Below are 27,178 nucleotides of genomic sequence, written 5' to 3'. Positions count from 1 at the left end.
CCGCGTGTGTCGGCACTGGGTGAAGGTCAGGGCCCGGCAGCAGCTGCAGGGATCTGGCCCTGACATCGCCTCCACGTCCCAGTGTTCCCTCCCACTGGTGCTGCTGGAGGTTTGGGGGCACCGGAGGTTTGGGGACGGCCTTCCCTGCGCTTCAGCTCGCCAGGGGCGTGGGGAGCCCTTCCCGCTCTCATCCCCAACAAGCAGATTTGGGGACGCTCAGGAAAAAACCTCCCTAAGCTGCTCGTGCCGGCCTGGCTCCGCCCGAGGGGACGCGGATCCGTAGCGTGGTTTGTGGGGTGGGATGGCTGAGAGGGCCCCCGGGGGCCACCCGCTGCCCCACGCCTGCGGGGTGGATGCTGGGGGACTTCTGCCTGGGGCGTCTTCCTTCTCTTTTTCCAGGGCACCCAGCCCCAAATCCCTGCTCGTGGGGGGGGGGCACCCTGGAGAAGTGGGGGTCCCTGGCTCTCTGCAGTCGCTGCTCTGCTTCGTGGTGGGGCCAGCCGGAGTGGTGCTGGCCACGTGCTCCGCTGTGGCTCCCATCACAGCTTTTTGAACTTTGAGGTTTTCTTTTTTTTTTTTTTTTTTTTTCCTCCTCCACTGTCCTGGTGTGTGTTTCCCCTGAAATTGCTAAGTTTGAGAGCGGGAGGGGGCTCATCCCAGTGCAGCGGAGCAGGGTGGGAAGAGCAGGAGCAGGGAGCTGATGGGGGTCGGGCGTGGCTGCAGCTCTGCCCCATGGGGTGACAAGGGGCTTCTTTTGGGGGGGGGCTTGAGCACGTGGAGAGGTGCAGCACAGCGTGACACGGAGGGGGAGCCCCGCTTTGGGGCTGAGCGTGGGGCCCGCGTTGGTGAGTCTCCAGGTGACCGGGGAGAGCTGGGTGGCTGGTGGCCCTGCGACCCTGCCTTTGCTTCTCGGCACCCTCCTTCCTGCTCCTGCGACTCTTGGTCACCCTGTTCACCCCGACGCTGCGGCTCCAGATGCTGGCAGTGCCGGTGGGACCTCAGTTTTGTGTCGTCCCCCCCCCCCAAACTCGGGGATGCTTCTGTGGCAGAAGCTGGCTCCATCCAACCCGTGTCCCTGTGCCAGACCCCGGCCTCGGCGCATCCATCGCGCTCTCGGCTCAGCCTGTGCTTAACTACAGCTTTTGCGGGGCGGTTTAAGCGTTTAAGCAGCTTTCTCTGCGCAGGGCACGAGGGGCACGAGGCAGGGCTGATGGGGTGTCTGGGCTGGCTTTGGCTGTGCAGGGCAGGGGAGCGTGGCTGGGGCTGTCCTTGGGAGGGTGAAATCTGGCTACTGGGGTGGTCTCCTGGTCCCGTTGCTGCCCAAGCCTGGCCAGAAGCTGCTGCTTGTGAAGGTGCGTGTGGTTCCCCGGCCAGGGAGAGGTGGGCAGGTGACGTGGCTGCTCCCCGGGCAGGGACGGGGACACGGAGGGGGACGATGATGTGGCTTCTTCATGGGCAGGGACACAGAGGGGACGACGATGTGCCCACCCCAAAGCACGGCATGCACTTGCAGGGCACAGAGCAACTAACCAACCCGTCCCCTTCCCCAGATCCAGGGCTTGTATTGGTAATTGGATAAAACAGTTACAGCATCCGACTTGTTTCCCCATGCCCTATAAATTAAAGATTAAGGTTAATTACAGTGATGAAACCTCTAAGTCCTTAAGTATCGAGCACTGAGCCTTTGCCAGGTAATCGCTCTGTGTGTGGCTCAGGCTTAATTTGAAGCTCGATTCCCAGCAGCTCACGCAGCGTGCCGGCCTCTGGTGTGGGGCAGCGAGCGTGATGCCGTGGTGCAACCAGACCCTCGGGGTCGGCCTGGGGAGGGGGGCTGGCTTTGGCAAGGCTCGGTGTGAGCCCGTGGCAGGGGACGAGTCCTCTGGCTTTGGGACGCGCCGTGAGCATCCGTGGGGATTTCGGGTGGGCAGCAAGCCAGGGCCGCGCGCTGCAATCCGACCCGGAGGTTTTCCGCCAGCCGCCTCGGCAGCGTCAATCCCACTGCGGGGGGAGCCAACGCCGATTAAAACGGGAGCAGGGTGATCCCCGGCACGCTCGCTCTGCCTGGCCGCGAGCCCGGCTTGGCGGCCGGCGCTGGCCCTGCCGACGCCGTGGCTGGCGGGTGGGTGGCTTTGGGGGTCTCGTACAGGGACAGCTGGGGTTTTTGCAGGGCAGGGTGATGCCGGTCGCTGTCGTCGAGTCGGGTGCAAGGAGGAGAGGTCCGCTTCGGGTCGTTTTTAGGGGTCCTCCCAGCAGTTTTCTCTGTGTGGGGTTTGTTTGTCAGACATCGATGCAGTCGCTTGGCTGAGGTTAGCACCCATGGGCACAGGGTGCGGCCAGCCACCACCAGTGCCTGCGGTCCCTTCGCTCCCAGTGGGTAAACCCCCCCCCCCCCCCAGTATAAGTCTTAGCATCTGGGTAGGTAAAAGCACCCATTCTGAGTGTGGTCCTGGCTCAAGCCTCGCCGAGGCTGTGCCGAGCAGCCCAGGTGGTTAAAGCCCTCGTGCCGAGTCCCCTTGGGGTGCTGTCCCGAATGCTGGGGTCCCCCTGCGGCAGCGGGGGGGATGGGACAGGATGGGATGGGGGTTGCCCTGGGATGGGATGCTCCGGGCTCAGAGCCCTCGGCAGCCAAAGCAGCAGGGGGATGGCCCAGCTGGGCTCATCACAGGTCAGCACTGGGTGTAAAATCCCAATCTGCCGACAACTCCGTGTTACCCACTGCGAGCACCCCGTGCTCCGAAGGAGGGGATGGGATGTGACAGGGACTGCTGCGAGGGCACAGGGTGGGGAGCCTTCATCTCCAAGCAGGAAACCTGGGGCAGCTCCTGCCTCTGCCAGGCCCATGAGAAACGGTGCCCTGCGAGTTTCCCTGCCTGGAGCAGGATCCAGCCCTTGGAAGTCTTGTCTGTCCGCGCCTCATCGCCTGCTTGCGTGCTCAGCTCCGTCACCTGTTGCCTCCCCAGCCTCCTGGCTGCTGCTACTGAGGCCGGGGCACCCCCCGTAACCCCTTTGTCTCCCCGCAGGTGCTGTCAGGCTGTGCCATCATCGTCCGTGGGCAGCCCCGAGGCGGGCCACCCCCCGAGCGCCAGATCAACCTCAGCAACATCCGTGCCGGGAACCTCGCCCGCCGCGCTGCCGCGGGCCAGCCGGATGCCAAGGACACCCCGGACGAGGTGGGTGCCTCCTGCGAGCCGCGCCACGCAGCACCCCGCCGTGCCCCGAGGGTCACAGGGTGCTGCCAGGCTGCTGGGCCAGCTCTGCAGACCACAGCACCCTCAGCTCGGCCATTGCCCCTTCCCAGACCTGCTGCTGCCATCCCACGCGGGACGGACTGCTTTGGGGTGGAATTCTCCTTCCTCACCCTGCTGTGGTCACTCGTGTGCCTGGATGGGACAGGCAACGTCCCCTAGCAAGGACCAGGCACGGCTGGGCAAGATCTGAAGGAGTAGGGGAAGCCGGTGAAGCTTCCAAACTTCCTCTGCAGGGCTTTGCCTGCCCCGGGGCTGAGGGCATGGGAGGAAACGGGGGTGTTGCTTTGGCAGCTTGGGTGCAGGCAGGGCTCCCCGTGCCGGCAGCGGTGGGTTTGTGTCGGAGGGAGCTCTGCCCCGGCCACCCATCCTCCCAGCCCCGGGGGTGGTGCAGAGCGCTGGCAGCTAATTGCTCTCCCTGGGGAGTTTGTCTTCGAAACACTGCTTCAGCCTTTTAAATGTCACTCTTTTAAAAAATTATGCCTGTCAGGTCTGCTAATTGTTTATGAGCACGTCATGTTCTCTCCTCCGGACCGCGTTCCCCACCCACCCGCTGCGGTGGAGTGGGGCTGAGCTCACCGGGGCTCCGGTGCGCTCCTGCCTCGGTGCTGGGGGATGCTGGAGCCCGTTTCTCCCGGCTGGGCACGGCCACCGTGGCCAGTCCCACTCTGCTCCTTCGCCGTGGGCCCCCACGCAGCCTCGGGCAGGAGCTGGAGGAGCCCCCCCCCACATCCCCAGGAGCTGGGGCTGGTCCAGCCCCCGGCATCGCCGCAGCCCTCTATCCCAGGAGCTTCCCTGGGCTCTGCCGGATGGGTCCGGCTGTGCTTGGGGAACACGAGGCCGGCTGGAAAACCAACCGTGACCCCTTCTGGGGGGAACGGGGGGGTGAGAGCGGAGGTGTTGCTCCTGCGGAATAACAGGGTATTCCTCTGCGGAGCTCGTGGGCTGCAAACAGCCTCCAAGCGCGGCCCTGGGCTGATGCAGCACATGTGGAGGAAGGGCGCGAGTTCCCCAGGGCAGGGAGGCTCTGGGCTTTCCCCGCCTGCGTTTGACCCATCGGCTCACGTCGACTTCTTTCCCTCCAGCCCTGGGGGTTCCCGGCTCGCGAGTTCCTGCGGAAGAAGCTGATCGGGAAGGAGGTCTGCTTCACCGTGGAGTACAAGACCCCGCAGGGCCGGGAGTACGGGATGGTGTACCTGGGGAAAGGTGAGCGCAGAGAGGTCCCTCGGGCACCCCGCGGGCTGGCGGGGAGCGCGGAGCTGCTGTCCGAGAGGGTGGGTTGGGGCTCGGGGTTGGCAGCAGAAGGATGCACGCCTGTTTTTTTGGGTTGTGGTTTGTTTGTTTTGGTTTTTTTTTTTTTTTTTTTTTTTGCACGGAGCTCCAGCTTTCGGAAGGCGAGCAGTGCCCGGTGGTGGTGCCGGCTGCCGTGCTCTCATTCGGAGCTGCAGCCGCCGGTTGATGCACGGCAGCGTATGGACACAAGCCATGGCGTTGGGTGAATTCCCAACGTTTCCCCTGGCCATCTTTTTTTTTTTTTTTTTTTTTTTTGTCATTCTAAATCTCTTGCTCATCTCTGGCTGATTGAAATCGCCCCGAAGGAACCGGCTTTACCTGCGGCCCCCGAGGATGCGGCAGCGCCGGGAGCAAGCCTGGCCTGGCTGCTCAGCCCGAAGGCTGCGCGATGCCTGCAGGCAGCCCTCTCCCTGGCCCAGAGCACCTTTTGGTGCTGGTGGGCTTTAAGCCTCTTCTCGTGGTGAGCGTGACACCGGACCACACTCTGCCAGGTGCTGCATCCCCTCTGCCAACAGCCCTGGCTGATTTTGGTTCCAGCCACGCTGGCAGATGAGTTTTTGGGGTCTCTCTCCCCATGGTTACCCCTCAAGCATCACACAGCCTGGTGAGAGTAACTGAGGGAAAGCGGCTTCGAGGTGACGGCATCCCGCTGCCGGCTCTGGACCGCTCTGCTGCGTTTGGACTTCCCATGCCCTCGGGTTTCGAGAAGGGGGATGAGACCCACTGGACACGGGTGGGCTCCTGGGAAGTGGGTGCTCACCACAGCCCAGCTTGTTCTCCGGTGCCACCCGGCTCGGGCTTACTGGGACAGATGGATGCACTGGCTTGGCACAGGGCAGGAGCTGCGCCAAGCGAACCGTGCACCTCAGCTCGCTGGGGAGCTGGGACAGCCCCACGACTGGGATATTTGGGATGCGACCAGGGTGTAGGTCGGCTCAGCCAGAGCTCCTTGTCAGCCTCCCCTCCCCTGGGGTAACTCGCTGAAGTTGGGGGAAGGACCAGGCGTGTGCAAGGGCTGTAAAGGAGCTCAGGGGCTGCTGAGTTTTGGGCATAAGTCTGGTGCAGACTGGGGAGTCGGGTGCCCTCGGTCCCATGTCTCTGCAGACTCTCCTGCTTGCAGCTCAGACTGGAAAGGGTGATTGGGTGCCGTGAGGCATCCTGGTTTCCAAATATGCTCCCTGGCATCGCTGTGGCACTCGGAGCCTTCCCTGCAGTGGGTTGGCTCGGGCAGCAAACGGCCGGTACTCGCTCGCCGCCACAGACAGGGTTTGCCCCAGCAGCGCTGCACGAAGGGAGCAAGCGGGGTTTGCACGGAGGAGGCTCGGGGGGGGAAAGGAGGTGGCCCGTGATGGTCGTTGGGGAGGGGAGAGGCTCCCTCTGGGTCTGCGGCAGGAGTTGCCGGCGCCTTTTCCTGGGGCAGGATGAGGATTGCTGGCCACCGGCTCTGGGGCACGGCCGGGAAGCCCGGCGTTGCTGCCGGCTCCCCGTTCCCCACCAGAGGCTCAGCGGGGGCGTTTGCGGCCACGCAGCTCCCCGAGGAGGCTGGAGCTCTCTTCTCAGAGGTTTGCAGGCTCGGCTGGACGTAGCCAGGTCCAGCGTGGCCCAGGGTGGGTAGGAGCCCTGCCTGGAGCCCTTTTCCACCAGCATCTTGTCTCTGCTGTGAGGGTGACCCAGGGCTGCCTTCCTCGCTGCTGCATCCCAGCACGGTCCAGCCAGCATCTCCCGTGTCCGTGTGGGGGTCCAGCGCAGAAACACGAGACCCCCACGGCCTCCAGGCTGCGAGAAAGGGCAACGCAGGGCCCTACGAGCTGTCAGGATGAGCCCGTCCCTCGAGACCACGAATAACTGGATATCCACATTACCCCCGTGCTCATTCCTGAGCTTCCAGTTTGCTCGTGGGCCAGGGCACTGGGAGGCCCTTTGGGATGGGGATCCCTGCATGCAGAGGGGTGGGGTTCATAGTTTTGAAGAGCTGCTGCTCTCCACTTTCCCACCCCGTGGGCTGTCCTCAGCAGGAAGCCTGGCAGGTCCTGACAGCACAGTCTGCAACAAATAAACCTTGAAAGGGATTTTGTTGTTTGGTGACACCGTGATCAGTGAAATGCTCCCTTCCAGTCATCTGCAGCCTTGTTGTCTGCCACGTTAAGGACTCTTCTGCGGTGCCTCCCGTGTAGGTGTCGTCCTTATTGTTAAATCCCAGCCTGTCACACCGTGGAGGTGAGAAATGAAGCATAAAATGTTTCCTGATGAAGTTTGTCAAGGTTTAAATACTATTAATGTCGAATTGCTGCGACAGCTTCCCTGGCAGGGATGCGGCAGCTGTCTGCAGCTCCGGGCTTTGGAGGGCTGGGAGCTTGCTGTCGCTCACTGGAGATGGCTGAGCCAGAGCGGAGGTACTGGGGAAGAAGGGTGGGGGTCCAGGCAGTGCCCTACACCCCCTCCCCAGCCACCCCACGCTGCTGCTCGGGGCTGTGCAACCCCATGCCTTCCCTTCTGCCTGGGCAGTTGGGGGATTCTGCCCAAATCCTCCTGTTTATTTGCCTTCCCTGTCCTGGCATCCCCCCACCCCGGACCGTGGCGTGGGGGCTCCGGCTCCCGTAGCCCCGTGTTTCTGCAGAGGAAGGCTGCCTTGTGTGGAGGTGCCCGTTGCAGGTCGTGCCGGCGGCGTGGCCTTTCGTTGGAAATCCAGAGACCCCTTTTGGTGCTGGGAGGGCACTGCCTGCCTCCCGTGGGTGCCGAGGATGTCCCCACGGAGATGGCCTGGGTGACAGCAGGCCTCGCAGCGTGGCAGAGCAACGTGTCACCTTCCCGCTTGCTTAGAGCCCCGGGTGACTCTGCTCTGTGCATCGTGACGGCCACGTGCTGCTGGGACACCGGGCTGGTGACGGGAGCCTTTTGCTCCCGGATTGCTCCGGCTCTTGTTATCTGGAATCTCCCTGGGAGAGCTTTCCCAGACTGAGGTCTGCGTGCCCGCGGGCCGCCCCGCACGCTGGCAGCTTCTCTCACTGACTCCTCTCCTCCTCTCTCCACAGACACGAGCGGCGAGAACATTGCCGAGTCCCTCGTGGCCGAAGGGCTGGCTTCCCGCCGGGAAGGGATCCGAGCCAACAAGTACGTATGCAGCCACGTTCCTGCACGGCCCCGGTGAGCCCGTGCTGTGCCGCCGCGCCGATCCTCTGCGGTTACTTACCCAGAGCCCTTGGGTTCCTCAGCTTTGGCCGGGCACCCGCCGCTGCCCCAGGGCTCTGCGGCGCCCGGGTTTCACAGGCATCACCGTCCCAGCACGGTGACCCCTTGTCTTTAGGGTTGGGGTGGCGAGGGGGCTGTGGAGGGGGGAGCCGGGTGTCTCCTTGCTGAAGCACCAGAGCTGTGGCCCTGGCTTACAGAGCAGAAAAATCTTCTGAAGCTCTTGGTCGCTGGGAAATAATGCCCGGCGTGGAGTTGAGGTGCTTTAATTCACATTAGAGAGGTGATGTTGTGATGTTCCTGCCCCTCGTTCTACATCTGGGCAGTGCCATGTCGTGCTGTTGGAGCCGATTCTTTGCCACAGCCCCGTCGTGTCCAGGAGCAAGGGAGTAGCCTGGCCTCAGCTGCGGCGTGCTGGCATCCCCGCGCACAGCCTGGGGCACCGGCCACCCTGTTCCAGGGGTGCGAGTTTTTGCTGTGGAAATGCTATAAATACCAGTCGGATGCTATTTCCATCCCTTGCGCCTGCTGGGCTGGAATTTTGCCCGTGTCGCTTCCTAAAACTGTTCCTGGCACACTTGGATGTTTTCCACCCAGTGTTTTCTGTAGTGCAGCCTGTAAACAGGTACGTTGGCGTAAACAGAGCGCGCATTGCCCAGGGCGTGGATGGGATATTTTGTGCCCAGGCTTGCCAGTGCTGAAGCTTCAAGTGCCAGCAGGTCACGCTTGCTGCCTGCCCAGGGCCGCGGTCCCTGTCCCCAGCCCTTGGGGAATGTGCTCTCTGCCTGGTGCTGGCGGGCTCTGGGTGCCCTTGGCGGAGTTCAGCAGCTCTGTTTTGGCACAGTCGGGGACCGCCGCAGGGCAGTGGTGCCTGGGAGAGGTGTGAAAGCCACCGTGCCTGCTCTGGAGGGGCTGCAGAAGCCAACAGTCTGCGGGCTGGGGGGCAAGTAGGTGCTGGGGAGAGGGGGCACAGCACCGGTGGCAGAGCCTGGTGTTTGTAGGGTGAAGGGGGTTCCGCCAGAGTCAGCTCTCACCCGCCCCATCCTGGTTCTGCACCTCCTGCATCGAGGCGGCGCAACGGAGGAAAGCCTCCGCCTGCCAGTCTGCTGGGGTTTCTGCACTGGTTTCCACTGGAAATGTCCCCTGGGACCCTGCTGGGGCTCATGCCGAAGGGGGACCCTGAGCCCTCGCAGGGCTGGTCGCCGGCCCGTGGCCGTGCAGCGGTGATGCCCAGAGGAAGCCGTGACGTTCCCTTAGACCCCCGGGGCTGGTGCTCCCCTGGCAGCCGGGTGATGGGCCAGGCAGGACCTCGGCTCTGGCTCCTGTGGTTCTCCACTCGTCTCTGCTTTCCAGCCAGCATTCCCAGGCAAAGCCCCCTCCCCTGGCTCTGCTGCAGGAGCGCGGCGGCTGCGGCCGTGCCGCCGATCCCCTCAGAGGACGGCTGCGTGGCCGGGCAGCTACGGAGAGCAGGGGAGCCCCTCGCTCCAGCCAGAGACGTGGCTGAGGTCCCTCACGCATTTGCCGCCTGGGACTTTTCAGGCACTTCTGGCCTGTTGTGCAGGAGAGAAGGAAATCGGGGTGTAGGTTGGGAGCTGTCGTCTGCTGCTTGTCCCGGGGCAGCCCCAGGGACCTCCTGGTGGTTTCGGACTCGTGGGGTTCTGCTCCACTCCTTCAGCCTCTTGCGGGTGCACCCAGTGGGCAGCACGTCCGGTGAAGCCGGTCGCCCTGCGATGAGTGTGGGAGCACATACAACCCCCCCAGGCTGGGCCACGCCGCTGCCACGAGCCCCATCGCCAGCACGACCAGGCTGGCGCCGCACCGTTAGCCCAGGACTGAGCTTCCTGCAATTAAATACCTCCTGGAGCACGTCGCTGCTCCGCGTTTGCTCTCCTAATTCAAAGGGTGCGTTAATTAACGAGTACATGAGGTGACTCTCAGCCACTCGTTTGTCAGCTGCTTCAGTCGGGCGCTTCTGCGGAGAATTTGGGATTCATCAGGTCGCAGCTTTCCCCTGAGCTGAAGAATGCTAAGCCACAAATAGCACCAAATTTTGTTTAATGAGTTATGGTGGTGCTGGCAGGGCTTGCCGTCGGCACGGGGAGGGTGATGCAGCTGCACTGGCGTGTGCAGGACTGGGGACGGTCTGTGGTTTGGTACGTGAGCCATCCCTCCTCTCCCCAAGCGGCTCTGCCACGCCAGGAGTCGGGGCTGCCTTTCCATCGTGGTGCCCAAAAGCAGCCGGGGGAAGGGTTTCATGGGCTAAACCTCCCCGGTTTATTGGAGCTGGTGCTTCCAGCGGCAGGTGTTTGGACATCGATGGCGCAGGTGCGGGGCCGGAGAAACTTGCTTTGATTTACCATGTGTTGCTGTCAGCAGCACTGAAGCATTGCTCACCAGCTCACCCAGGCGGTACCTTTTCTAGACGTGAGTGATCAAATCACTAAAGCATCCAGAAAAGTGCCTGGAAGATGGATGTTCCCGGTGATAAAACATGCAGGAACCGGCAGTGTCCAGCCTGGCCTCACCCCGTCTCGCCCTGTCCTTGCAGCCCCGAGCAGAGCAGGCTGGCAGAGCTGGAGGAGCAGGCCAAGAGTGCCAAGAAGGGGATGTGGAGCGAGGGGACGGGCTCCCACACCATCCGGGATCTCAAGTACACGATCGAAAACCCCCGGCACTTCGTGGACTCCATGCACCAGAAGCCAGTCAATGGTAAGCTGGCACCGACTCAGGCCCTCGCCGCCGGGCGCTGGGGTTGTCCCTGTCCTCTGGCTCCGTGGCTCCCACCGAGCCCCTCCGCAGCAGGACCACCTCTCTGCTTTTCCTCCACAGCCATCATAGAGCACGTCCGGGACGGCAGCGTGGTGAGAGCCCTCCTCCTCCCGATTACTACCTGGTCACCGTCATGCTTTCGGGGATCAAGGTGAGGCTCAGCTGCCTGCCCCACCCCTGGCAGGCACGCTCAGCAATCCTCTTTGCAGCAAGTTCCCTCTTAAATTTGCATCATTATTCATCGTGCATCGTCCTCGGTGCCCTTTCGGCTCCGGTGCAGGGCTTGTGCCCCGACTTGCCTGCTGGCCGGGCTGCCGGGCTCGCGGGACCAGGGCCAGGAGGGATGGAGGCAGGGGTTCTGCTGCCTTGTCACCCACCGCATCATCCTGCACTGCACCCTCCGGGACCAGGCCGGTTGCAGCCCGTGGTGGTGTGCGTGCCGGTGCGGGGCGTCACCGCGGGGACGGGAGCGGGTTTGGGTGAGGTGGGTGCCATCTCCGCGCTGCCAGGCCCGGCAGGCGCTTGAGCTCGTGCTGCCGGACACCCTGCAAGCACCCCCTGGTCGCTGGGCGAGTGGGGGTCCCCGCTCTGCTGGCATCGAGGTGGCTGCTGGTGCGTGGGCTGGTGAGCTCGGCCGCCCCGCTCCCCGTACCCTGGTTTGCCCCCAGCAACGTTTAGTGAGGCGGGTAAAGGGCTGTGTCGGTGCAACGCGGCACAAAAGCATCAGGATGTCTCTCCCAGAAGCCACAGCCTGGGGGTGCGGGCAGCCTTCCTCCCCCAGGAGGTTTCCCACCCCTTTGCTGAGGTTTTAGGGGCCAGCCCGTGCCCTGACCCTCCCCTCCCGCCACAGTGCCCCACGTTCAAGCGGGAGGCGGACGCCCCGAAGTCCCCGAGCCGTTTGCAGCCGAAGCCAAGTTCTTCACGGAGTCGCGGCTGCTGCAGAGGGACGTGCAGATCGTCCTGGAGAGCTGCCACAACCAGAACATCCTGGGCACCATCCTGCACCCGGCAAGTGGGGCTGGCGGGGGAAGAGGGGTGGGAGGGGGGGCTGGCAGACCGCTTGTCATCACTTGTTGGAGATACTGAAGGTGGTGCGAGGTCCAGGGGGCTCGGGGCGGCCTGGCGTTGTGGGTTCTTTACTGGGGGGTGTGGGAGGCCGGGGTCCAGCTGAGCAGCCCCCGTGGGTTGCGCTGGCGTGGTCTCCGGTGGCTGTGACCAGGCCTTGCCAGGGCTCTTTGGGGCCCTGTGACATCTTGATGGGCTGAGTGGGGCGAGTGAGCTCCCCGCTGGGGAGGAGGGGAGGCCAGCTCTCCTGGAAGGGGCAGGGGTGTCCCCCCACCCGTGGGCTGAGCGCGCGCCTCCTCCCCTCCCCGGCAGAACGGGAACATCACCGAGCTCTTGCTGAAGGAGGGCTTTGCCCGCTGCGTGGACTGGTCCATCGCCGTCTACACCCGCGGCGCTGACAAGCTGCGCACGGCCGAAAGGTGAGTCCCACGCCGGGAGCCGCAGGGCTGGGTGCTGGGGCGCTCCGGGCTGCACCCCTGGGGTGCCCCCAGCCCCTCTCCTCATCCCAGTGCTCTCCCGGGTGGGAGGTGGATGCGATTTCTCCTTGCAAGTCTGCGCCCGCCCCGCTGCCTCTGCCCAGGGCTTTGCTGGGTGATTTAACGCCGGCCCGGGGCGTCACGCCTGTGTCCCCCCCTCTCCTGCCAGGTTCGCCAAAGAGCGCAAGTTGAGGATCTGGAGGGACTACGTGGCCCCCACGGCAAACCTGGATCAGAAGGACAAGCAGTTCGTAGCCAAGGTGAGCGGGGGCAGAGGGGGCCCGGCTGCCGTTGCCGGCCTCGACGTGTGTTTGGAGAAACCCTGGAGGTTTTTTTTTTGGCTATGTCCCCGCCACGGGCCGTGGTGCACGGCCGCCCAGGCGTGCGCCGGGATCTCGGGGAGGCTTGGCGTGGGAATTGGTGAAACGAAGCGGAGGGGAAGGGGCTACGGCGCGTGGGGAAGGGCTGGTGGGGGCCGTGGGGCCTCGCTCCGGCCGACAGCGTGCCACAGGGACGCGCTCGCCCTGCCTGCCGCTCTCCTTGGGCTCGGCAGAGTTTCCCTTCCCTCTCCTGCCGGTGTTTCCAGCGCGGTGTCAGCCACAGCCCCTGCCCTGATCCCAGCGGGTTGCTGGTGCTGGGGCTCCGTGGGGCAGAGCCCCTCGGCAGTGACCCAGCTCTGGGGTTGGCCCCACGCGTGAGAGCAGCTCCGGGGCTGCCCCACCGCCGCGGTGCCAACGCTTACCGCCGCGCCGGCACGGTTCGGAGAGCGTAGCCGATGCAGGAGGGAGGGTGGGTGGGAAGCTGCGTGGGCACCCCTGCGAGGAGCATCTCGGGGTGCGATGGGGTGGGGGGTCCGGGCGTGGCATGGGGGTCCTGCACGGCTTGGGGGGGGGGGGGAGCAGCCCACTAGATGGTGCTGCCGGCTCGCCCAGAGCGGCACTGGGGGGGGGGGGGGGAGGCTCCGGCGCTGGTGGAAACTGGTGCAGCAGCTGGGAAGTCAGCTCGACCCCCGCTGCGCCTGGGTTGGATGCTGCCCCGGAGCATCCTTGGAAGCTCTTCCAGCCCTGGAAGCTCTTCCAGCCCTGGCGGGGTCGTAGCCAGACCCTCGCAGGCAGCGGGGCAGGGCTTGGGGCAGGTCACCCCGGCCCGGGCTGGCGAGGGGGGCTCTGGAGCTGCCGGGCAGGGCAGAACCAGCAGCTCCTGTGGTCGGCCTGGTCTCAGCTGCAGCCAGTAATGAGCTCTCCGGTGCCGTGTGGTCACTGGGCTCCGGTGGGATGAGGCTGGGGGCTGCTGGCTCCGTGTTCCGACCCTGACTGGGAGCCCAGCGAGTCCTAAAGGTTCTGTGGTCCCCTCGGGTTAAATTGAGGTGAAATGACACCAGCCGACTGGTTAAAATGTTTTACTTGCTGTGGAAACTACTGAAACTTGGAAAAGGGTAGTGAGTAATGTGGTCTGTTGTAAATCTGTAAGAAAAAATCAAAAAAAGAGTCTGGTTCACCCCCCAGGTTCCAGCCGGGTCTCAGGTCTTGTTATCTTGGGTGGTGGGTGCACACACAGCAAAGTGTTCCATCACCTTTTAAGTTCATTTTATCAGCTGATTTGCATATTAGAGAAAGAGAGGTGGGTGTTCCACAAACTCATTTCCTTGAGAGACGAGGTCGTTCCCCCCCCCCTTTACTTTTTCCTCAGTTTTTGTTTCTTGGGTAATTGAACAGCCTTTGGCTTATCAGTCTTTTTGGCCCAAAAGGACAGTTTCCTTTGAGCTTATCTAAGGAATTTGGCACTACAGCAGCAGATACACTCCACGACTGCTTTGGGCAGCTCCTTAGACAAATCACAAAGGCCACAACTTGTCCTTGAGGCTCTGTGTGTCGAGGAATATGGGAGGCATTAACTCCTTCAGTTCCTTACAACTGGGAGATGACGCCCTTCTCTGCAGCTCCCCGTCCGCCAGCTCGGATACGAGTGGGAGTAGGGGTGACAGAGGTCCCCCCCAAACCTCCCACCAGCTTCCCCAGGTGGTTTGGGGGGTGTGTGTGGGGGTGTGTGTGGTTGCTGCTGGCTCCCTGAGAAATGCCACCCCAGCATCTCGCCCTGCGGGCACGGGGCGAAGGAGCTGGCAGGCTGGGAAGCACCATCCTGCTGCTGCCGGCACGGGGCCCTTAGTCACGCCTTGCTCAGCAGCTTGCGGAGGCCTGGGGAGGGGGCGGCTGGACGCTCCTGGCATTTCCAAGGGGCCCGTTCTTTTGTGGGACGGCTCACCTCACGGGCTGGGGACGCTGGCGGTTGAGCGGCGAAGGCGGCTTTTGGGGCTCAGCACCACCTCCAGACCGGGCAGCCACCCCCTCCCCGGGAGCGGTGGGAATTAAGAGGGGCCCCCCCCCCCTCCCCGTTAGGAGCAGGCTGCGTCCTGCTTAGGGTCCCAGGGTGTGCAGGCCCCCCCCAAATCTGGGCACAGCCCCTCTCTCTGCCGGGGTCCCCCCCCTGCAATCTGGGAGCACTAATCCCCCCCGGGGTCCGCCCCGGCGCGGTTTGGCCGCGCTGGTTCTGCCGTAAGAGCCCCCCAAACGCCGTGAACACGGTGGTGCCGTCCCGCTTCCCTGGGGAGGAGACGCAGAATTTCCCTGCCTTTGGTTCAAACCTGCTCTTTATGCAGGCCCGTGCAAATCAGCATTTAGGGAGCCGTCAGCCGAAGCCTCCCCGGGCGCTGTCGGTTTTGCGGTGTCAATTTTTGGTCGCTTTCCCTTCCCGGGAATTAGAAGTGACGGGGAAAATCAGGCCAAATGCCTGCACGCCTCGGCGTGCCAGAGCTGAACCCGGAGCCGGGCACGTGCCCGGTGTCCCCGAGGGGCCCCGGAGCCCCATCCCTCCTCCCAGCACCCTCCGGAGGGGCCTGAGCACCCGCAGGCAGGCGGGCAGCGATGGCTCCGGCGCTGGAGCCGCCTCCGTGCTCGGCAGAGCGCCGAGGTGCTGGTTTGCAGCGGCAGAGCTGACGTAGGAACTGCCAGGGGGCGGGAGGAGGAGGAGGAGGAGGAGGAAGATCATCCCAACCTGTCTTTGCACCATTGAGCAACCGCAGCAAATCGGCTCCGGCTAATTTTGGATCGCGCTGCCGGCGCGGTCAGCTGCCGGCGCTTTGAGCGCAGGGGTTGGTTTGGGGAGAAATTAAGGCTTGGCCTCGATTGTGGATTTGATTGCCGCGAGTGGCAAGAAGAAAAGCGGTGGAATAAAAATGTGAAGAGGCTGGAGGCTTTCTCCTGAATTCCCTACGTCAGCTTGTCTTAGAGCACCCGGGAATTTGGGACAGCGCTGCTTAGAGTTGAATACATTGCGCTGAAAGCTATCCTCTGCCAAAAGCTGTTTGTAATACGGCTTTGTCCGGGGGGGGGGGGGGGGGGGGGGGGGGGGGTGGGGGGGGGGGGGGGCGCCCAGGCTGTGCTGCCCCCTCGCTCTGCGGCGGGCCGGCTCCGGCCCGGGGGGGCCGGGGACAGGCTGGGGCTGGGGGGGCAGCCCCTGGCCACATCCAGGCGCTGGCGGGGACGGGCTGGGGCTTCGCAGGCTGGAGGAGCGGCTCCGCATGAGCTGGGCCTCTGTCTCTTTTTTGCTTTATTTTCTCTTTTCTCTCCTTTTTTTTCTTTTTTTTTTTTTTTTTATTTTTCCCCCCTCTTTTCTCTGTTTTTTCTCTTTCCCCCTTCTCTGTTTTTTTTTCCTCTCTTTTCTCTGTTTTTTCTCTCTCTTTTTCTCTCTCTTCTCTCTCTCTTCTCTCTTCTCTCTCTCTTCTCTCTCTCTTCTCTCTCTCTTCTCTCTCTCTCTTCTCTCTCTCTTCTCTCTCTCTTCTCTCTCTCTTCTCTCTCTCTTCTCTCTCTCTTCTCTCTCTCTTTCTCTCTCTTCTCTCTCTCTTCTCTCTCTCTTCTCTCTTCTCTCTTTTCTTTTCTCTCTCTTTTCTCTCTCTTCTCTCTTTCTTTTCTCTCTCTTTTCATTTCTCCCTTTCCTTTTCTCTCTTTTCTCTCATTCTCTCTTTCCTTTTCTCTCTTTTCTCTCTTTCTCTCTTTCCTTTTCTCTCCTTCCTTTTCTCTCTCTCCTTTCTCTCCTTTCTCTCCTTTCTCTCCTTTCTCTCCTTTCTCTCTTTTCTCTCTTTTTCTCTTCTTTCTCTCTTTCTCTCTTTCTCTCTTTTCTCTCTTTCTCTCTTTCCTCTCTTTCCTCTCTTTCCTCTCTTTCCTCTCTTTCCTCTCTTTCCTCTCTTTCCTCTCTTTCCTCTCTTTCCTCTCTTCCTCTCTTTCCTCTCTTTCCTCTCTTTCCTCTCTTTCCTCTCTTTCCTCTCTTTCCTCTCTTTCCTCTCTTTCCTCTCTTTCTTTCCTCTCTTTCCTCTCTTTCCTCTCTTTCCTCTCTTTCCTCTCTTCCTCTCTTTCCTCTCTTCCTCTCTTTTCCTCTCTTTCCTCTCTTTCCTCTCTTCCTCTCTTTCCTCTCTTCTCTCTTTCCTCTCTTTCCTCTCTTTTCCTCTCTTTCCTCTCTTTCTCTCTTTCCTCTCTTTCCTCTCTTTCCTCTCTTTCCTCTCTTTTCTCTCTTTTCTCTCTTTTTCTCTCTTTTCTCTCTTTTCTCCTCTCTTTTCTCTCTTTTCTTTCCCCCTTTTTCTCTCTTTTCTTTCCCCCTTTTTCTCTCTTTTCTTTCCCCCTTTTTCTCTCTTTCTTTCCCCCTTTTTCTCTCTTTTCTTTCCCCCTTTTTCTCTCTTTTCTTTCCCCCTTTTTCTCTCTTTTCTCTTTTCTTTCCCCCTTTTTCTCTTTTCTTTTTTTTCTCTTCTGTTTTGTTTTCTTTTCTGTTTTGTTTTTTCCTTTCTATTTTTTTTTCTCTTTTCTTTCCCCCTCCCTCCCACCCCTTTTGTAAAACACTTCATCATGGCCAAATCATCTCAGATCTCGGTGGGATCTGCCAGAGCCAGCCCAGGAGCTGCTCTCCTGCCGAGCTGAGCCCAGACTCCACCAAAACCCCCTCAAAAAGCAATTTCCTGGTCGGGGGGGGGGGGGGCGCCAGCACTGGCCTCTCCCTCTGTGCTGGGCTCCCAAAGTGCCACCGTCCCTGTGTTGCAAGGTTGGGGTGCAGGTCGCTCCTGGCTTTGGGCTGCTCCCCGTCCCTGAGCCCTCGCCCAGGAGAGCTAACGAGCTGCCCTCGTTACGGCGGAGCAGGCTGCCGTGGGGAGGGGGGGGCGCAGTGGCAGCTGGGGGGAACGTCCCCACCGTCCCCAAGGGGCCCTCGGCCCGTGAGCACCCAGGGGAGCTGCTGGGGCGATGCCAGGGGTGGGGGCAGGCCCCCAGGGCGAGCAAAGCCCCGGGGTGGAAAATTGGAAACCTCGGTGGGATCAGCGCTCGCAGCGAGGAAAATTTATTGCGTGAAAAATAGCAACGTGGCACTGCTCCGACCTTCTTGTCCCCAGGGGAGGCAGTGATGGGGACAAGGGGGGACAAGCCTGGCCAGGGATCGGAGGGGGGTGTTGCTGGAGCGCACAGGGGCAGCACCCAGCTCCCCCTCCCTGCACCTGGCTGGTGTGGGGTGAAGGCTGGGTCCCCAGGGGTTTTGGGGAAGCAGGGCTGGAACCTGCAGGCTCTGCAAGAAGTAGCTGCAGAGGTTTGTAAAAAAAAAAAAAAAAAAAAGTCCTTTCAATCTGTTTATCAAAGTGCCTTTCTGAGGCAGGTGAAGCCACAATAAATATTGGATGAAGGATGCTGGCCACAGCAAGCTGAGAAATTGTTAGCAAGAAAAATGGCACGGCCTCTGAGGTGGTGCTGAGGCTCCCGCTTTGCTGTCGCTGTCACCGTGTTCCCCCCTGTCCCTGGGGAGGGGGCTGCAAATCACAGGGTGATGCTGCCCAGCCAGGGCTGCTGCTCCTGCCCGAGGAGGGGAGTGGGTGCTCGAGGAAGGGAGTGGGTGCCCAAGGAGGGGAATGGGTGCCCAAGGAGGGGAGTGGGTGCTCAAGGAAGGGAATGAATGCTTGGAGAAGGGAATGGGTGCCCAAGGAGAGGAGTGAGTGCTCAAGAAGGGGAATAGGTGCTCAAGGAGGAAGAGTGGGTGCTCAAGGAAGGGAATGAGTGCTCGGGGAAGGGAACGGGTGCCCAAGGCAGGGAGTGGGTGCTTGAGGAAGGGAATGGGTTCCCAGGGAGAGGAGTGAGTGCTCAAGGAGGAGAGTGGGTGCTTGAGGAAGGAGGGAATGAGTGCTTGGGGAAGGGAATGGGTGCTCAAAGAAGGGGAATGGGTGCCCAAGGAGGGGAGTGGGTGCTTGAGGAAGGGAATGGGTGCCCAAGGAAGGGGAGTGGATGCTTGGGGAAGGGAACGGGTGCTTGGGGAAGAGAGTGGGTGCCCAAGGAGGAGCGAGGAGCAGTGGGTGCCTGGGGATGACCCTCGGCTGCTGCTGCCCTGCCCTGTCCTGCCCGGGACTCGCAGGTGCCGCGTCCTGCAGCACCCCACGCCCGGGCAGGGACCCATCGCCTGCTGAAGGGCCCTGCCAGTTAATTCCGCCAGGAAAGGGGATGCTGGGGGCCGGAGGGGCTTGGCAAGTCCCCGGTGCCAGTTGCTGGCCCCCGCACGTAGCCTGGGCTGTGCCGGGAGCTGGTGGCTGTCTGCTGGTGGGAGCCAGAGAGCTAATGAGACCTGGCCGCGGCTCCGACGCGGGAGCGCGCCGTGCGCCTGACGGATGTGTCACGTAGCGCAGGATTTGCCCCCCGGATCCGACCCGCAGCTCCCGCGGCTGCAGGTTTTTTTTACCTTCACGTCTTGCATTTTCTAAGCCTTCTGCTCAAGGGAAGGGATGGATGGATGCCCAACGCGCTGCGGGGGGTCCCAGCCTGGCCCCCCCTGCCCCCCCCCAGCAGCGAGGATGCCCTGAAGCATGAGATTTGATTACTCTGCTGAGCATGCAAACCGCTCTGGGCTCCGTTCTGCCTCGGAGAAACGAAGGATGCGGGTCCCAGGAGAGGGACATCCCCTGGGGGGGGGGGGTTGCTGTGCCGAGAGGAGCGCTGGCAGTCCTTGGCGTCTGCTTGAATTTTAATTCCTATAATCCTGTGATCCCTTTGGCTAAACGTGTTTTGAGGGACCGATGGGCTTGCTGGGGCAAAAAGTGCTGCGAAGCGGAGCAAGTCTGTGCCCCCTCCCCTCCGCTTCCCCCCCCCGAGCTCTGGGTCGGCTCTGGGGGGGTTGTGTGGGGCTCTGCTCCCTGGGCTTGTCGTGGCTGAGCCACAACGGGAACTTTCTGCGCTGGGGGGACTGGGTTTGTGCTGGGAGAGGGCAGGGGAGGGTCCCACCCGGGTGCCTCGTCCCGCTCTGCCTGCTGCCGCTCAGCCCAGGTTGGAGAGCAGAGTTTCATGGAAACCGAGCGGATTAATCCAGCGTGCTCCGAGCCCCGCTGTCCTCCTCCTGCCCGCACGCCCCTGCCTGACTCTGCCACCGATTTTTCTAATTAATTTGCTCCCCGGGTGCGTGGAGAACCGCTAGCCAGGACATGCTGTTGCACGATCGTGGGGTGGAAGAGTCTCCGCCGCGGGCTGTGCTCACTCCCTCCCCTCCGTGCACTCGTCCATCGTCCGGTACCGATGCTGGGGGTCCCATCCCCTCTCTGGTTTTGTTTCTGGAGTGAAGCCCTGCGGGGCTGAGCCCCAGCAAAGGACGGCACATGCCTGGTGACGTGCTGGTGTGCTGCGGTGTCGCCATCCGGAGCTCCGACCGGCGCTGAGCTCCTGGGGCTCTGAGAGCAGGGCCGCGGATGCGCCGGGACCCCCCCCCCCCACCCCGGGCACCCCGATGGGGTTGAGGCTGTTCGGTTTGTGCTGTCAGTGGGTGCTGGAGCCGGGGCTCGTGCTGCCTGCGGGCACGGCGCTCACCTTGGCCTCTCTCCCTCCCCAGGTGATGCAGGTGCTGAACGCGGACGCCATCGTGGTGAAGCTGAACTCTGGGGACCACAAAACCATTCACCTGTCCAGCATCCGACCCCCCCGGCTGGAGGGGGACAGCACGCAGGTGACCGTGGGGACGCGGGGCGAGATGGGGAGGGGGCAATGCTCTGCACCCCGGCAGTGCAGCATCTCCGCTGGGCAGCGATCGCCAGCAGCCGTGACCGACCCCGGATGGGGTCCCCTCCCCGTGAGGCTCCTCTTCTATCTGGCCTGACACCCCCCCCCCCCCCAGCCAAATACCCCCTTTTTTTCTTGGGGGAGCCCCATCTCGCGGGATGCAGGAGGCCTTGGGGTGGCTTTGAGCGTGCGCTCTGAGGGTGACCGATGCCTCCCCCATCCCCTGCCTCAGTTTCCCCCCACCCTGGACGGTGGGTGCCGTTGCGGCTCTCTGCTCCGGGGAGGGGGGAGAGCCTCGTTTCCAGCGCGTGGGGCTGCGGACGATGTGCGGTGGGATGCTGCTCGGGGATGTGCTGGCGGATGGGTGACCCTTCCCCGTTGTGTCCCCCCTTGGTGACCGGGCGCAGCGGGGGAGCTGCCGCTCGGCCTCCTCGGGTCCTTTGCCAGCCGCGGGCTTCGGGCTCGCGCAGCGCAGCAGCAGCTCTGCCCTCCCTTCCCCTGCGGCCTGGCGTCTGCCCGTCGCTGGGCTGGGGCGGGGGGGAAGCTGGAGATGGTGCAAAGTGTAAAAAAAACCCTTTGGTTTTCCTTTTTTCCTCCCCGCCGTGCCGCCCCGAACGTCTCTCCCCTCCGCCGTGGGGCTGGCTGGGGTCGGGGTGCGCTTCCCTCCCTTCTCCCTGTCTGCAGGAGGAGCGAGCTCCCCTGTCCTCCGGCTCTCAGCGCCGCCGGGGTCTGACTCGCCCAGACCTGCGGCGTCACGACCTGATGGGGAAATCCCAGGCCCTGCAGGTCTTTGCAAAACGCCGCATTGTTCGTGCACGGTTCGGTCGCCGCTCTGCTTGCTTCGAGCATCTTGCGAGTCGGCGCGCCCGGGACCTCCAGACCCCCGCGCCCGGCGATGACATAAAAGCGCCCAAAACAAAGCTCTGCCGCCCGGCTGCAGGTCACACGCCGAGTCCCCTTCACCTCTGCTCAAAGAGCTTCCGCTGAGCCCGGAGCCGGGACGGCGCTTTGAGCCCCGTGTCCCTTTCTCGGCGCGGAGCGGGTGGCGGCGGGGGCCCGGCACTGCCCGGCTTCGCCTCCAGCAGCCGATCTAAAACCAGCCAAAAGCTCCCTAGGGCAGGGATTGATCTGCTCGCTGCTGCTTTATTTATTTTCTTTCCCCCCTAATGGTTGATGCACTCGAGAGCTGCTGAGACCCCCACCGAGCACCCGGATTGTTCCTAGCAGAAACCTTCTCCTCTTGCGATGGCGAGGAGCGCTGCCGCCCGCGAGCGAGCAGAGGGCTTCCCAGCTGGGAGCGGAAAGCCAACCTTCACCCAGGATTACACGAAAGCCGCCTTTTCCAGGGCTGGTTTTTTTTTTTTTTTTTTTTTTCCCCCCCCCTGAAATGGCACAGATGCTCCGAGCACCAGCTCAGCTTGGCCTCGCTGCGCTGGCAGGCGACGGCACCGCATGCCGCGGCTCCCCGAGCTGTCGGTGCGCGCAGGGGCAGAGCCCGGGTTGCTGTGGGAACGGTGATTTGGAAATTCCTCCCTCCTAGGATGCCGCCTTGTTTTGTACACACTGAATTATGAATAACTTCCCAGATTAGCCTCTTCCTCCCGCTGTTTCTCTGGCGGCGGTGCCGGGTGGACGGGAGCCGCTGCGAGCCGCGCTTGCCCGGCGGGGAGAGGGCACGGGGGGGTGGCTGCGAAACGGCCACCGGTGCTGGTGATGGACACGCACACACACACACACACAGGACCTGCTCTGTCGTGCCCCCCCCCCCAGCACCGTGCGGCGCTGCGGGGAGGAGCGCCGGTTTCTTCGTGGTCTCCAAGGAGACTGCAGAAAGGTGGCTGCCCCCCCCTCCAACTCCCGCTCCGGTAAAATCCTGCACTTGCTTTGGCTCTGCGGCCCCGGCGCACGGGCGGTTGCCTTCCCCCTGCCTGATGGGGAGCTGCCCGGGGGAGCTCGGTGCTGCCCGGGGGATGCCCCCAAATCTCCCCGAGTCTGGGGTCTCTCGCTGCACGTGTCCCCCCGCACCCTAAAGTCACCGGATCGCAGCCATGTCGCTGGTCTGCGTCTGGCTTCCCCCTTGGGGAGCCCGTTGCAGGGAGCGGCCTCGGGATTTGGGAACATCTGCAAGGTTAGATTGCATCCAGGGTTTGGGGGGGCCGGGGCCCTGCTGCCGGACCCTCTGCTGAAACTTCCCATCCTCACCAGCACGACGCCCGGTCACCGCTGCAGGGGCAAGAGCTGCTTCCATCTTCCTCCTCTCCTTCCTCCTCCTCCAAGAGCTGGAGCAGCCGGGCTCAGGGCGGGAGCCTGCGCGGCCGCGATGGCTCTAGTGATGAGATTCAGAAAACACCCACCTGGGGCCTTGGCCTGCTGCCGCCGTGCCGGCCTCTTGCTCGGGCATCCCCAAACCCGGAGGGTTTCGGCCCCCGGGGCGCCCATGCGAGCTCTCCCACCCTTGGTGGCCCGTGGGTGCCCTTGCACCGTGCAGGGCCGCGTTCGGCCACCCTCGTTGGGGGGTGCCGCAGTGAAACCTCGGTTCTTTTTCCCTGGGTTTCATCTTTCGTCAGGCCCTTCTGCGTTCTCATCCCTGGCCCTGCTTATGCAGTTGCTTAATTACCTGTGAATGCAATTAATGGAACGTTTACCGCCCCGCCCCTTCCAGATCCTTGGTTTAAAAAAAAAAAACAAAAAAAACCACACAAAAAAAAATCAAAAAACCTAACAACTGACCTAAAAAGCTGGAGCCGGGCAAACCATCCACCTTGCTCCGCTGCGTGCCCCTCTCCCCCATCCCCGACTCGGTGCTTTGCTGCTTGCAGGGGGCTGCTCTCGCCCCCCCGCCGAGCTCCCCCCCAGCACCCGGGGACCCTTCACTGCTCTTCCTGCTCCCCTTTAATTTCCAGCTCCTGTGGTCTGGAGCTTTCTGCACCGGGGGGCTCAGCGTGGGAGACCCCGATCCTACCTGCGCTTGCAAAGATGAAGCCTGAGCAATCTCTCTCTCTCTCTATATATATATATCTATTTTGGGTTGATTTGGGGCCATTCTGGAAGGCTGTACCCATGAGGTGCTGTGCATGGGTCTGGCAGCTCGAGGGCAGAGCGCTGGGGCTCAGCAGCGTTGGGGGCTTCGACCCGTTGCCCACCGTAGTGGGGAGCACGTAGGTAGCGCGGCTCCGCCGGGGAGATCCATCTCCATCCCCCTGAGCGCAAATTGGTCCCAAGGCACCTGAGCAACGAGATGGGAAATGACAAACTGACAATTCAGCGTAATGAAATCCTACAGCCTTTCATCTCCCGCCTTCATCGCCCGGCGCGGAATGAATCCTGAGGGCGGGAGCTGGTAGCGTTTAATGGCTCTGTCGAGGAACATACGTGTTCAGATGAAGATGCGACTCCCACCGCTGCCCAGGTGCTGGGTTTGGTGCTGTGGTGGTGGGGACCCTCACCGGGATGGCCGGAGCCCCCCACTGGGCTGGCCAGAGTCTGTCACTGGGCTGGACAGAACCCCTTATTGGGATGGCCGGAACCCCTTGCTGGGATGAATGGAACCCCTTGCCGGGATGACCGGAACCCCTCGCCGGGATGACCGGAACCCCTCGCTGGGATGGCCGGAACCCCTTGCTGGGATGACCGGAACCCCTCGCTGGGATGACCGGAACCCCTCGCTGGGATGGCCGGAACCCCTTGCTGGGATGGCCGGAACCCCTCGCCGGGATGTCAGGAACCCCTCGCCGGGATGTCAGGAACCCCTCGCCGGGATGTCCGGAACCCCTCGCCGGGATGTCAGGAACCCCTCGCTGGGATGTCCGGAACCCCTCGCCGGGATGTCTGGAACCCCTCACTGGGATGGCCGGAACCCCTCGCTGGGATGACCGGAACCCCTCGCCGGGATGGCCGGAACCCCTCGCTGGGATGGCCGGAACCCCTCGCTGGGATGACCGGAACCCCTCGCCGGGATGTCCGGAACCCCTCGCCGGGATGGCCGGAACCCCTCGCCGGGATGACCGGAACCCCTCGCCGGGATGTCAGGAACCCCTCGCCGGGATGACCGGAACCCCTCGCCGGGATGTCCGGAACCCCTCGCTGGGATGGCTGGAACCCCTCGCTGGGATGACCGGAACCCCTCGCTGGGATGGCTGGAACCCCTCGCCGGGATGTCAGGAACCCCTCGCCGGGATGACCGGAACCCCTCGCTGGGATGTCCGGAACCCCTCGCCGGGATGGCCGGAACCCCTCGCCGGGATGTCAGGAACCCCTCGCTGGGATGACCGGAACCCCTCGCCGGGATGGCCGGAACCCCTTGCTGGGATGACCGGAACCCCTCGCTGGGATGTCCGGAACCCCTCGCCGGGATGACTGGAACCCCTCGCCGGGATGTCCGGAACCCCTCGCCGGGATGGCCGGAACCCCTTGCTGGGATGTCCGGAACCCCTCGCCAGGATGTCCGGAACCCCTCGCTGGGATGTCCGGAACCCCTCGCCGGGATGTCCGGAACCCCTCGCCGGGATGGCCGGAACTCCTCGCCGGGATGGCCGGAACCCCTCGCCGGGATGTCCGGAACCCCTCGCTGGGATGTCCGGAACTCCTCGCCGGGATGTCCGGAACCCCTCGCCGGGATGTCCGGAACCCCTCGCCGGGATGTCCGGAACCCCTTGCTGGGATGTCCGGAACCCCTCGCCGGGATGTCAGGAACCCCTCGCCGGGATGGCCGGAACCCCTCGCCGGGATGTCCGGAACCCCTCGCTGGGATGTCCGGAACCCCTCGCCGGGATGTCAGGAACCCCTCGCCGGGATGGCCGGAACCCCTCGCCGGGATGTCCGGAACCCCTCGCTGGGATGTCAGGAACCCCTCGCTGGGATGTCCGGAACCCCTCGCCGGGATGACTGGAACCCCTCACCGGGATGACCGGAACCCCTCCCTGGGATGGCCGGAACCCCTCGCTGGGATGACTGGAACCCCTCGCCGGGATGACTGGAACCCCTCGCTGGGATGGCCAGAACCCAGCTAAATTACAGAACCTCATTAGCGGCCGTGTGCTCTCGCATCCTGTCTGCCCAGTCGATGCGACGGCAGCGCAAGTCTCCAATCCCCCGATTTATCTAAATTGATATCTTAATTGGTAATAGTCTTGGAGTGGGAGAGTCGAACACATGGAACCTGATTTCAAGGGAAAAAAAAAAAAATAAACGGGGAAAAAAAACATCCTGCTGGTGGTGGGTTGGGGTTGTTTTTTTTTTTTTTTTGGGGGGGGGGGAAGTCTGAAAGTGCTGGTGTGCTGCCGGAGCGACGCCAAGCCTCGCATCTGCTGGGAGCGCGTTTGCCACGGCGGCAGCTAATTGCAAAGCTGACGCGAGTGTCAGGGCTGTCAGTGCACCGGGCAAACTCGGAGGAGCAGGCGCTGCCGCAAACAGAAAGCAGCGAAAAACTGGAAACTGGAAATGGCTTCAGATAAAGAAAAAAAAAAAAAAAAAAAAAAGCAGGCAGAGTTGGGGCTTTTTTTTTGGTTTTTTTTTTTTTGTTTTTTTTTCTTTTTCCCCTGCTCTCAAATGAGTTTGTGCGCGGGTTCCTTGGCTGGCTGATACGTTTCCAAAGGAAGGGAACTGCTGGCTCCCGTCGGGCTGCGAGCAGATGAGGGATTAGCCAGCCCCCGCGCTTGCCAGCCCCCGGAGAGCGGGGGGAGCCGTCACCCACGAGGGTCCTCGTTCCCGCGCCGGTGCGGACCCTCGCAGCCGGCCGCTCTCAGCATCTCTGCTGGCTGGGACGCAGGGTCGCCTGGGGCAGGGTGCTGGCCGTGCCGCTTCCCCTCGGGTCTTCACGACGGGGTGATGCTGGGCAAAGTACACGGGTGCCCCGGCCGTCTGTCCGCCCGGCCGGGCGCGACGTGTGTCCTGCCGCCGAGGGCGAGGACGCCGGAAGGTTGGCGCTCCTCCCCTGGTGTTTGACCACAAATGGAGGTGCCGGTGTTTGAGGGGATTTTCTGTGCAGCTGCTCCCGCTCCTCCTCATTCCCCACCACACTCCGGCAGATTTTAGCAAGAGCCGTATTTTAGCCGAACCCCATCAAACGGCGGTGCTTCCTCTCTGCTCCTTTCCCCGACACTTGCTGATTGCCAGGATATTTATGGGAAAATGGAAGCGCCTTGTAAAAATGACCTGCCCAGCTCGCTGCCAGCCCCGTCCGGCACTGCCGGAGCAGGAGCTGCCGGGGCTGCCCAGCCAGGGAAGGGCAGGGGATGGACTTTGAGGTCAAGGGCAGCCTGAACCCCCCCACCAGGCTGCTGCTTTTCACGCCGCCTGAGATGAATTTAGAACCCTGTTTGAGATTCGGGAAATGAACTGTTCGGGAAGGATCCATGTTTTTAGCGACCGCAGCCGCTTTATCCCTAAAACTGAGCTTGGCCTTCCAGCCTGGTGGCGCTTCGGGGTACCCGGTGGCGCGCGGGGTCTCGCCGGCGGAGCCTTCGGCGCTTGTGGGCGCCTCGTCCTGCTCGGCCCCTCTCGGTGGGAGCCGCCGGCGGTGGGTGCCGCGCTCGGCGAGGCGAGGGCTTGCTCGACAGATGGTTTGCAGGTGTCTGCCTGGTGCTTTTCTGCGGCGAGCCGGCTTTCGGAGAGAGGGCGGCTGCGCTGGGCTTGGCAGAAGCTCGAACCGTTAGCTGCGAACGCGGCTCGGCTCCTCCTGGCCCTGCAGAGGCTCTTCTGGCACCCGCGGCTCGGCGGGTTCTGGGGAGCGCGGGCGACGCCGCGGCCCCTGCCAGGAGAGGCGGCGTTGCGGCACGGCGCTGCCGCCGCGGTTGGGAGCTCGGCGGGGGATGCTTGGAGGTGGCACGGTGGCCGGGGAGCCAAGTGCTCGGTTCGCTTTGCGAACACCCCCCCCCCAACCCCCGGAGCTGTTTGGGTGAGGGCACAAGTATCGGTGGTCACGGTGCTGATGGTGCGGCAGCCTGGGATTCCTCAGTGCCGAAAAGAAGGCAGCCGCCTGCTTCCCCGGCTTCTCTCCCCTAGCCCTGGTAGTGGCAGCAGCTCCGCCACCAAGCTCTGTTTTTTTTGGGGAGCTGGGGTGGTTTTCCTCCACGGCTCCCCACCAGCA

General features: G+C 62.8%; 1 protein-coding gene across 1 annotated transcript in view; it reads left to right on the top strand.

Moving 5' to 3' along the window:
* Window positions 1–2,641: 2,641 nt before the first annotated feature.
* The window catches only part of LOC122153358 (staphylococcal nuclease domain-containing protein 1-like), a 79,214-nt gene continuing 54,677 nt past the window's right edge, over window positions 2,642–27,178 (top strand). Inside the window, 12 exon segments of the mRNA XM_042791878.1 lie at window positions 2,642–2,665; window positions 3,021–3,170; window positions 4,331–4,451; window positions 7,571–7,649; window positions 10,273–10,433; window positions 10,554–10,598; window positions 10,601–10,644; window positions 11,344–11,371; window positions 11,374–11,501; window positions 11,871–11,977; window positions 12,204–12,294; window positions 19,925–20,038. Of these exon segments, the coding sequence (XP_042647812.1) occupies window positions 2,642–2,665; window positions 3,021–3,170; window positions 4,331–4,451; window positions 7,571–7,649; window positions 10,273–10,433; window positions 10,554–10,598; window positions 10,601–10,644; window positions 11,344–11,371; window positions 11,374–11,501; window positions 11,871–11,977; window positions 12,204–12,294; window positions 19,925–20,038 (1,092 nt within the window).

The sequence above is a fragment of the Tyto alba genome, unplaced genomic scaffold, assembly GCF_018691265.1.
Source record: "Tyto alba isolate M040663 unplaced genomic scaffold, T.alba_DEE_v4.0 Super-Scaffold_2, whole genome shotgun sequence".
Lineage (NCBI taxonomy): Eukaryota > Metazoa > Chordata > Aves > Strigiformes > Tytonidae > Tyto > Tyto alba.
This window is presented reverse-complemented; position numbering and strand designations above follow the sequence as displayed.